We start from the raw sequence: 11,257 nt of genomic DNA, 5'->3' as shown, positions 1-11,257 counted from the left end.
ATCTATCTATCTATCTATCTATCTATCTATCTATATCTCTCTCTCTCTCTCTCTCTCTCTATATATATCTCTCTCTATATATATCTATATATATATATACATACATATATATCTATATCTATATATATATTATACATATACATATATATCTATATATATCATGTGACACAAATAACACAAACTGTACTTATACTATAAAAATTATTTAAATCTTGTTTTTTTTAGTCTTGAAATTTAATCTAATATATTTCCTATTTTTTATGTCTGAGTGACAGGTCCCCTTTAATTCATCTTAACATGTAGTTGTTGCTTTTGCAAAGGTGTATGAATGTTACAGCATTCTGTTCAACCTGGCAACACCATACACTAGTAATGTTTGCGTTTAGGGTTAAAGGCGAATGAAATCCTAAAAAAAAAAAAATGGGTAGAAATGTTGTATTTTATATAATGAACTTACTGTACCATCCCAGATGTTCAGCAGCCCCATAGCAGTTATGATCTAGGCCAGGGATCCCCAACCAGTAGCTCGTGAGTAACATGTTGCCCTCCAACCCCTTGGAAGTTGCTCCCAGTGGCCTCAAAGCAGGTGATTATTTTTGAATTCCAGGCAAGTTTTGGCTGCATAAAAACCAGGTACTCTGGCAAACAGAGCTTCAATGTAGGTTGACAATCCACATAGGGTCTACTAAAGGGCCAATCACAGCCCTTATTTGGCACCCCAGGAATAGTTTTCATGCTAGTGTTGCTCCCCAACTCCTTTTACATCTGAATGTTGCTCAAGGATTCTAAAGGTTGGGGATCCCTGATCTAGGCATTCACAGATACCCCAGCAGCTCCCCACCTTGGATCTTGTTATGCCATCTTGTGTGTGTCAGTGGCACTGCACATGCTCAGTGTGCTCTGGAATACACCAGTTTCTCTGCAGCCATGCAGTGTAAATTTAGAATTACTTACTATTCAGCCTTAAATGATAAATAGTGTATATTGTGAGTGGCTCCCTAAGCTCAGTTAATGACAGCAGCCCAAAGCGTGTGCTGGGAATCAGCAGAAAAGATGGGGAGCTACTGGGGCATCTTTGGAGGCACAAATCTTCCCTGCTAAAGGGCTGTGTGGCTCTTGGGCTGGTTCAGAAGCACAACACATAGGATGTAGCATGTAGAAGTAATTCTTTGTGGAGCTTTAGGTCTCCCTGTTAAAGGCAAAGTGTATCCGTATATGAATCTTTTTTTTTTTTGCATACTGACCTATTCTTATCAGCTTTTCAACTGGTGCATTTATATAGGTATTTTATGAAAAAACAGACTCGTTGACCACGTTAGTCTCCCTCCCTAGCCACTTCCATAGCTTCAACTTCATTGCTGGCTACAAACAAGCGTACGTTAGACCTTGGGCTGGTGATCCTCCCAGAGCAGAATTAACCTGACCCCACACTAAATACAGCAACAGCATTAGCTGGAATACAAGCGCCACTCTTTCATGGCTCAAGTCAGAGAAGCAACACCCTGCAGGCAGATACAGTGTAATGTGCAGCTGCTCCATGCTCAGAATCTCTGGTTAAATCCGTACAATATAATTAAGTCATTAGGCAGAGCCGCAAAGCACCCCGAGCCTCTCTAACAAACATCTCCCTGGATTTATTATTAGATTCTTGCCTATCACAATGCAGCTGATCCCAGATCTCTTTACATTTCAGACCACAGTGGGCAGAGATTTTATTGTAAAGGATAAACTTTAAAAATAAGTGAATGTAAAAATGTAAAATGTATGAGGGGGCCATTGTAAGAACTTTTGCAATGTACATTCGTTATTTATTTTGTTTTAATTCCAAGATATTAAAGGATTTGCGTACTCGTGAATTTTGTTACAACAGCGCCACCTGCTGGTCATTTTCCCACCAGTCTGACCACCAAGTAGTCAAGGAAGTTGTCAGGAGAAAGAAAGAGGCTGCTCTGATGTTCTTCTGCTTAGGAAATAAAATTAGAAACCTTTCTCAAATCTTTCCTAAGCAGAAGAACATCAGAGCAAAGCAGAGATTTTCCTTCTGCCAGGGCAAGTGTATTGTTTCCCCCTAAAAAAGAACTTAGCAGGTGACTTGTGGGTGCATCTTAGTACCCCCCACTGAATAGGCCTTTTCTTGTCCTTTAAGACATAGGGGATACACAGATGAGCAATCCCAAAATCATATTCGAACTGTATTGCACACAGTGCATAATGATCAGTCTCCCTACTGAATCGTTAATTTCCCTATTTCCCATAAAGTCTACCGTATGTAACCATAGTCTGTTGGGTAATAGTAGCTTTGTTTATGGACTATGGACATGAGTTGGACCCTAATGCTGCCATGTGATTGGATGTATTGCTATGGTGCGACTCTGGCACCATCCATACAGTTGACCAGTATGATTCTTGTTCTTCTCTATGGTGGAGTCACTACCAGCATCCAATGCATCTGTTTTTGGAGCAATGGATCCCAAAGTGTGGGGGAGTGGGAAGGGTTGGGCTGATAGGATAAGTAAACCTTAAAAATAAGTGAGTGTAAAATTGACGAGGGTGATATTCTAATAACTTTTGCAATGTACATTCATTATTTATTTTTAATTCCAATATATTAAGGCATGCATGTAAAGTTAACCTGAATTAATTTTGTTACAGCAGCACCACCTCCTGGTCATTTTCCCACCAGTCTAACCACCAAGTAGTCAAGGAAGTTGTCAGGAGAAAGAAAGAGGCTGCTCTGATGTTCTTCTGCTTAGGAAAGATTTTAGAAAGGTTTCTAATTTTTTACTAACAAGAAGAACATCAGAGCAGCCTCTTTCTTTCTCCTGACAACTTCCTTGACTACTCAGTGGTCAGACTGGTGGGAAACTGACCAGCAGGTGGTGCTGTTGTAACAAAATTCATTCATATTAACAGTACAAGTATCCCAGAATATCTTGGAATTAAAAATAAATTAATGATGAATGTACATTGCAAAAGTGCTTAGAATAGCCCCCCATCAATTTTACATTCACTTATTTTTAGATTTACTTATCCTATATGAGGGCGATGATTATAGACTATTACAGAGGGATTGTTATGACCATGTCTACACTGACCATAATTGAGAAGAGCTAGAACTTGCAGTAGGTGGGCTGGCAGTTTCCTTGCAATAAAAAAAACAAAGCAAACTAAGTTCTAAATGATTTGATCTGGTGAGAAACTGCAGTGGAAGCAAAAGAGCCAAAAGAAAGTTTGTTTAGACCAAATACATTGGTCTTTGCTCTGCTTAGAACCTGATTAAAGACGCAGCTCAGGCACCTTCCAGGGAAGCAGCAACTAAGCATAAACTGAGCCATGATTTTTCCTGTTTTTAATATTTACAAATGTGAAAAACGGCAGTTTGGCTGCACAGAAGTAACGAATACACAGCAGCGCCGCCGCTAAGGGAAATCGCTGTAAGGCAGACGGAATGGATAGAGGGCGGTGTAGCGGGAATCGTGCCACAGTAACTTCTCTTCCAAGAAATCCACCGCTGCGACGGTTAATACCACGGTGTCGTGCTTGAGCATGCTGAACACATTGAGACCTGGGCACAGAGACATGGAAGGTACCGGATCAGGGACAAATCCAAACATAATAAACAAATACAGCCGGCAAAGCCAAGTGTTGCTTCTTCGCAAAGACAAAATTGTACAATAAATGCACCAACATTTGCTCCATTTTTCTGTTCTTTGCCCTGGTAACACGATTTCCAAGAGCAGGAAAGCAGGGAGTTCTATGGTTCTGTTTTAAGGGAAAGAGACCCCCTTTTTGTAAGTCTCTGCTATGCCATTTCATGAGCACTTAAGGATTATAAAAGCCTGCCACTTCAGAAAGATAGATATTTTTCAAAGGGCACATTTATACACTAGGGAAGAAAAACACTCACCTGTAGCAGGAATCACATTGATCTTCTTTAAATTGATTGTTGCATTAAATATATTTTCAGGTAAATTTTCATTGCTGTAGAAAAAAAAAAAAAGGTGAACGTGATACACCAAATAATCCTACTATTTATATATATATATATATATATATATATATATATATATATATATATATATATATATATATATATATATATATATATATATATATATATATATATATATATATATATATATATATATATATATATATATATAACTCCTCCTATTGCTCCATAGAACACCTCCCTATAACTCCTCCTATTGCTCCATATAACCCTCCCTATAACTCCTCCTATTGCTCCATATAACACCTCCCTATAACCCCTCCTATTGCTCTATATAACTCCTCCCTATAACTCCTCCTATTGCTCCATATAACACCTCCCTATAACTCCTCCTATTGCTCCATATAACACCTCCCTATAACTCCTCCTATTGCTCATTATGAATATGCTGTCATAGTTAAAGTGTAAAGCCTCGGGGGTATAAAACCATTGAGCATATACAGCTCATATATTATATAAACTTGACTTACACATCAACAATCAGCACAGAATCCCCCCACTGTCGGTGATTAACAAGGTCAATGAGATACTGAGGATCTGGAGTGGAGATCTCTAAAGAGTCAATAATATGGAGATCATCCTGTAAAGAAATCACAATATAAATGACATGGATATTTCCGGTGTGGGATACAGGGAATTCTGCATCATTAGGAAGCAGCAGTGGCTCAATGTGTCTCGTTTCAGTGGAGAAGCACAGAACAAGCTCTTGTATGTTATAATAAGCAATTAGCTGTACAGTGAGTGCAGAGTGTATATAACAGTAGTATAAAAGTATATAAAAGTAGCATATAACAACAGTATATAACAGTAGTATATATAACAGTGTGTATATAACAACAGTATATAACAGTAGTGAGTATGGGCACTAAGGAGTACCTGTGCCAGCTTGGTAGTGAGTGCAATCTTTAGACCCAGTACCCGTAACTTCATAGGCATCATGTAGTAATAGCTGGTAGGGCCACGGGGACCATGTGCAACACCCCCTAAAAAGTAAAATATTATTATTATTATATAACTATTGATTACACTAAAAAGAAAATGCTTGACAGGAGCCAATGCTGCTCTGGAAAAATTTAAGTGAGGTTTTTAATTTTTTTTCCTAAGCAGAAGAACATCAGAGCAGCTTCTTTTTTTATCCTGACAACTTCCTTGACTACTTGGTGGTCAGACTGGTGGGAAACTGACCAGTAGGTGGAGCTGTTGTAACACAATTCATTCCCGTTAACAGTACATGTAATAGCTTAGAATTTAAAAATAAATAATGAATGTACATTGCAAAATTACTCAGAATAGCCCTCTCATCAATTTTATATTCACTTCATTTTAAGGTTTACTTATACTTTAACATACACACTCCCCTGAACGTACTCACCTCCTCTCCATAATGGTGATCTGATACTCCCCTGACGTGATCGGCCACTGCCTTTCTGCTGCCGGGGCTTCTTCCCACCTCCTCTCACCTCTGCACGAGTCTTCACCTTGGCGTAACTCTGCAATTAATTGCACTTCATCAGACTGACGGAGGGGAGGCAACTGGGAGAATAGTGACCCCAGTGCAAGCGATTGTGGAATGGCAGAGTTAGAGAGTAAAGCTTTGTATATTAGAGTGTAAGTTCTACAGGACAGGATTCCCTTCTTCCAATGGTTCCTCTCCCTGTATTGAATCTGTGTTCCGCTATACATAGAGTGTAAGCTCTGCAGGACAGGATTCCCTTCTCCCAATTATTCCTCTCCCTGTATTGTATCTCTGTCCCTCTGTATATGAGAATGTAAGCTCTGCAGGGCAGGATTCCCTTCTCCCAATGGTTCCTCTCCCTGTATTGTATATGTGTCCCTCTGTATATTAGAGTGTAAGCTCTGCAAGGCAAGATTCCCTTCTCACAATGGTTCCCTCTCCCTGTATTGTATAGGTGTCCCTGGGTATATCAGAGTGTAAGCTCTGCAGAGCAGGATTCCCTTCTCCCAAAGGTTCCCCCTCCCTGTACAGTATCTGTGTTCCTCTATACATTAGAGTGTAAGCTCTGCAGGGCAGGATTCCCTTCTCCCAAAGGTTCCTCCTCCCTGTATTGTACCTGTGTTCCTCTATACATTAGAGTGTAAGCTCTGCAGGGGAGGATTCCCTTCTCCCAATGCTCCCTCTGCCCCATTACTGTATCTGTGTCCCTGTGTATAGGAGTGTATAGTCTGTGTGGGTGCGTGTGTCTATCAATACATAAGCACAAAACTGTGGTACCGTGTTAGCCAGTAGCAAAAATAACAAATAAAAAAACAAAAAAATACAAAAAGTATTATAGAAGTGATACCTATATTGGCTAACAATAAAAATACATTGCAAGCTTTCGGAGCACCAAGGCCCCTTCATCAGGCAAAATACAAATGAAAGGCACAGCATATATACTGTTAGATCAGGGAAAGGTATTCATGGGCAATTAATTAGGATGAATGGGCCTTGGTGCTCCGAAAGCTTGCAATGTATTTTTATTGTTAGCCAATATAGGTATCACTTCTACACTACTTTTTGTATTTGTTTGTTTTTTTATTTTATAAATACATAGGGATACTTACAATCCTTTTGAAGTTTCTCTGCCATGTGATGACTTGATGGAGAATATCAATCCTAGGAAATAATATAAAAATGAATTCACCCTGGAAATGGATTCTAGAGTAATCAAATGTAATGGCAATTGTAGGGATAAAACTAACAAACACAGAAGAGCCTCAGAACATAACAGTAATGTAACATTGAGCCATCAGGAATCCCACCTGGGCGGAACAGTAAAGACGTCTGGATGCAAATGGACCAGTCCCAGTTGCTGATCATCCGGATGTTTCAGAGAATCCAACCAAACTGGTTTGGGGGACAGATGAGAGGGAACAGGGATCTTGCATGGCCGTATGACAGGCTGAGACAAGTCCACTGGGGGGCGCTGGACTGGAGAATAGAGACAGGATTTAATGATGGGAATAACATTGTTCCTTTATGCACAATTATTGTCTTTAAAGGGATACTGTCATGGGAAAAAAACATTTTCCAAAATGAATCAGTTAATAGCGCTGCTCCAGCAGAATTTTGCGCTGAAATCCATTTCTCAAAAGAGCAAACAGATTTTTTTTATATTCAATTTTGAAATCTGACACGGGGCTAGACATTTTGTCAATTTCCCAGCTGCCCCAAGTCATGTGACTTGTGCTCTGGTAAACTTCAATCACTCTTTGCTGCTGTACTGCAAGTTAGAGTCATATCACCCCCTCACTTTTTTCCCCCCAGCAGCCAAACAAAAGAACAATGGGAAGGTAACCAGATAGCAGCTCCCTAACACAAGATAACAGCTGCCTGGTAGATCTAAGAACAACACTCAATAGTAAAAACCCATGTCCCACTGAGACACATTCAGTTACATTGAGAAGGAAAAACAGCAGCCTGCCAGAAAGCATTTCTCTCCTAAAGTGCAGGCACAAGTCACATGACATGGGGCAGCTGGGAAATTGACAAAATGTGTAGCCCCATGTCAGATTTCAAAATTGAATATAAAAAATCTGTTTGCTCTTTTGAGAAATGGATTTCAGTGCAGAATTCTGCTGGAGCAGCACTATTAACTGATGCGTTTTGAAAAAAACATGTTTTCCGATGACAGGATCCCTTTAAAGAGGCTTTTAAATTAACTCTTGGTATGATGTAGAGATTATTATTATTATGAGACAATTTAGCAATTGGTTTTCATTTTTATTATTTGTGGTTTTTGAGTTATTTAGCATTTTATTCAGCAGCTCTGCAGTTTGCATTTTAAGCAATCTGGTTGCTAGGGTTCAAATAACCATAGCAACCATACATTGATAAGAGACTGGAATATGAATAGGAAAGGCCTGAATAGAAAGATGAGTAATAAAAAGTAGCAATGAGAAAAATGTGTAGAACATGTGTAGCCTTACAGAGCATTTGGTTATAAGATGGGGCCGGTGAGCCCCATTTGAAGGATGGAAAGAGTCAGAAAGAAGGCAAATAATTAAAAAAACAACAAAAAAATAAATAATGAAGACCAATTGAAAAGTTGCTTAGAATAGGCCATGCTATAACAAAACCTTTACTTAAGGTGAACAAACCCTTTAAGATTTAGCCTGACATGAAGTCTAAGGTTAGAACTACACGATGCGCGTCTTTCCGATCCGATGAGAGGAAGCGCAGGGGTCACGTCGGATGAGCCGAATCGAATGTAATTAATACAAATGTCGCATCTACAAACAGATTGCATCTGACACGACACGACTGTCGGATGCGAATGCTTCACATTGCGTCTTCATCAGACAGCCGGCGCTTCCTCTCATTGCGTCGAATTGGAAGGACGCGCACCGTCTAGTTCCAGCCTTAGGCTGTCAGTCCAAACACATGGAACAAAAGAAAGGTGACTGTAACTTGTATAGCCCTTTGTTCAGTAGCCACACATTTAGCCCATGAGGTGATTGGTGAGATACAGTACTGGAGCAGGCAGTGTAACATCTGGGATGCCTAGTGTTGCCACAGCAGACCGTGCAACTGTATAGTAGTAATGTGCAGGTTGAAGACTTTTCAACTTGTGCCTGACCCTGAACCAACCCGAGCCTCACTCCTCCCATGGTTTATATACCTGCGCCTGACCTGACACTTCTCTGATAACACTGTAGGGACGGGGTATGTGTGATATAAACAAGTGATGTCCCGTCAATGTTGGGCTGGTGGTGACCTACTAAATCCCACCTCTGGGGCTAATTGGTCTGCCCAAACCCACATGGCCCATGCACGACTACCAAACAGGACTAACATTCCAGCATTCACCTCCCTCCATACTGTGACATTCATTTGCTCATCGGACAGGAGGGAAGGGGTAGCAATAAGTGACATTGAGGGGACATGCAGGGAAAAGTAACACGTGAGCCCACGTCTTGCTCCTGTCCTCGATCTCTCCCCCCGACCCACTTGGCACCACTTTCTAAGGGTCGTACTGGGCCGGCAGAACACCGGGAAAAAAGCTCTGGTGACCCAGACCAGATCCTCCCCAGGGCCGAATTTACTTACCAAGTCGCCCACATCCCCTCCCTTTATTCGTGCAAATTTTCATCATCAGGACCGAAGCAATGGGGATTGGTGTATGGAAAATGTAAAAAACTGTCGCATTTCCTGCAAATCCCCAATGTTTCTGAACCAGTGTGGGTGTGGTTGGGCAGCATGCCACCCCCTAAAATCCTGCTGCCCTAGGCCCGGGCCTTGGAGGCCTCTCCACAAATCAGGACTGATCCTCCCCTAGAACCTTATGCACTGCCAATCATCAAAAACGCACCTAATGGTTCACCATATTGCAGGACTTGCACGAGTGTATATATAAAAATCCAAATTTATTAAGAATTTTCCAATAAAATCATTGCATGAGGACAGACAAATAAAGCAGGCAGGGGAGAGCACGGCTTAAAGGAATAGTTCAGCGTGAATATAAAAACTGTGTAAATAGATAGGCTGTGCAAAATAATTTTTTTTTCGAATATAGTTAGTTAGGCAAAAATGTAATGTATAAAGGCTGGAGTGACTGGATGTTTAACATAATAGCCAGAACACTACTTCCTGCTTTTCAGCTCTCTAACTCTGAGTTAGTCAGTGACTATAAGGGGGGCCACATGGGTCATATCTGTTCAGTGAGTTTGTAATTGATCCTCAGCATTCAGCTCAGATTCAAAAGCAAAAGATATGACCCATGTGGCTCCCCTCAAGTCTCTGATTGGTTACTGCCTGGTAACCAGTCAGTGTAAACCAAGAGAGCTGAAAAGGCAAGTAGTGTTCTGTTCTGTTCCACATCCAGTCACTTCAGTCTTTCTACATTACATATTTGGCTAACTAACTATATAAGATTTTTTCATTTTGCATAGCCTCTCTATTTACCCAGTTTTTATTTTTACACTGAACAATTTCTTTCAATGTGTTTCGTCACTTCCTCAGAAGCCATTATGAACTGCCCCCTGACCTTTTGCCCCAATTGCGGTCGTTAGAAAATAAATTACGTGCAGCGCTACTGCGGGGCATGGGGAAGGGTTGAGACTGGGGTGGGAGCCCCGATGAGGGTGTGGAGTAGGGTTGACACCTTCTCTGCAAAAAAATACCAACCTTCCTATTATTTATCTTTTTTCCCTATTAATAACATTGGGACCAGCCATCATTTTTACCGGTAAAACACTGGCCAGGTGGTAACCCTAGTGTGGGGCCCCTGAATCAGCAGCCCCGGTGGACCCTAGACCACCCCCCCACCACCACAGTGTGACCTTCCACTTTTTGGCTCTGGACTGAACCATTGGGCTCTAGTCACATGCCCCTTCTGCCTACCCCTAGTTGTTTCCTATGGATGAGGGTCCCAGGAAGTGAGGTAACAACACCAAAAGGGAGCAGTATTTATATTTTACTCACTTTTACAAGGTCCATCCTTTAAACCAGGAGGCAGAATAAGATTTGGAGGGACTGCTGACTCACAAGAAATGGTGCAGAGAAGCTGGAGAAAAGAGACAAAGGAAAAAGGACAGTCAGTCAGAGGCACATATCAGCCAATCACGTGCAGCCTTCATCAGGATCTCTCTATGGCAGGGGCCAGTGTAGCTCTGTGAGTGCTGGGGCTGAAGTTCATTGACAGCTGCAGGAATGAAGGCAAAGCAGCCATAAATGATTATTAGGACAGAGACCCTGATTACTGAGGGTTAACTCCCAGACTCATCACCTACCCGTCTCCCGGAGCCCAGCAGAAACCCCCTCAATATCATGATGGTTCCCCCCGATTCCTGTCACACGAACCGGGGCTGCAGGAAGGTCAATTGTAAGCGCATGTGCTCTACTTCCGGCGCACGTTAGTGACGCAATGAAGCCGCCGCTGCCAGTCCTTTGCCCATGGTCCCTTCTACTTCCTGGATTCCGACCTTGTTTCCTGGAATTCACTTTGTGGGGATTTCGAGTCTATGGGGGGATTATAGAGGATATTTATCTGTTTTATTGTAGAAAACATCGTTTTTTTTAAAGCATTGTGACCCCTGGAGGCTCAGGCTGGAGACGTAGCAACGAGCTGTGGTGGAACTAGGAGAGGGGATTTACCTGCCAATCAGCCTGAAGGTTCAGGCTGTGTAAGGTTCTCAGATGAAGCAGCAGCCGTGTTTATTGTATGGCAAATGTTTTGGCTGTTGCATGGCTGTATAGATGTCAGTTCAGTCTGCAGCATGTGCCTCAGTAACAACCTCATTAGT

The 11,257-nt window shown here is 41.5% G+C and overlaps 1 protein-coding gene across 1 annotated transcript; it reads right to left on the bottom strand.

The window, feature by feature from the left end:
• Positions 1-3,334: 3,334 nt before the first annotated feature.
• mrpl4.L (mitochondrial ribosomal protein L4 L homeolog) lies at positions 3,335-10,814 on the bottom strand. The gene is given in 9 exon segments (NM_001174004.1): positions 3,335-3,565; positions 3,908-3,981; positions 4,483-4,592; positions 4,889-4,995; positions 5,385-5,502; positions 6,578-6,629; positions 6,776-6,944; positions 10,437-10,518; positions 10,745-10,814. Coding segments are annotated over 9 exon segments (897 nt in total). The 5' UTR covers positions 10,784-10,814; the 3' UTR covers positions 3,335-3,419.
• Between the last annotated feature and the right edge of the window lie 443 nt (positions 10,815-11,257).

The sequence above is a fragment of the Xenopus laevis genome, chromosome 3L (assembly GCF_017654675.1).
Source record: "Xenopus laevis strain J_2021 chromosome 3L, Xenopus_laevis_v10.1, whole genome shotgun sequence".
Lineage (NCBI taxonomy): Eukaryota > Metazoa > Chordata > Amphibia > Anura > Pipidae > Xenopus > Xenopus laevis.
The sequence above is the reverse complement of the archived record's forward strand: the minus strand, read 5'-3'. Positions and strand labels throughout refer to the sequence as shown.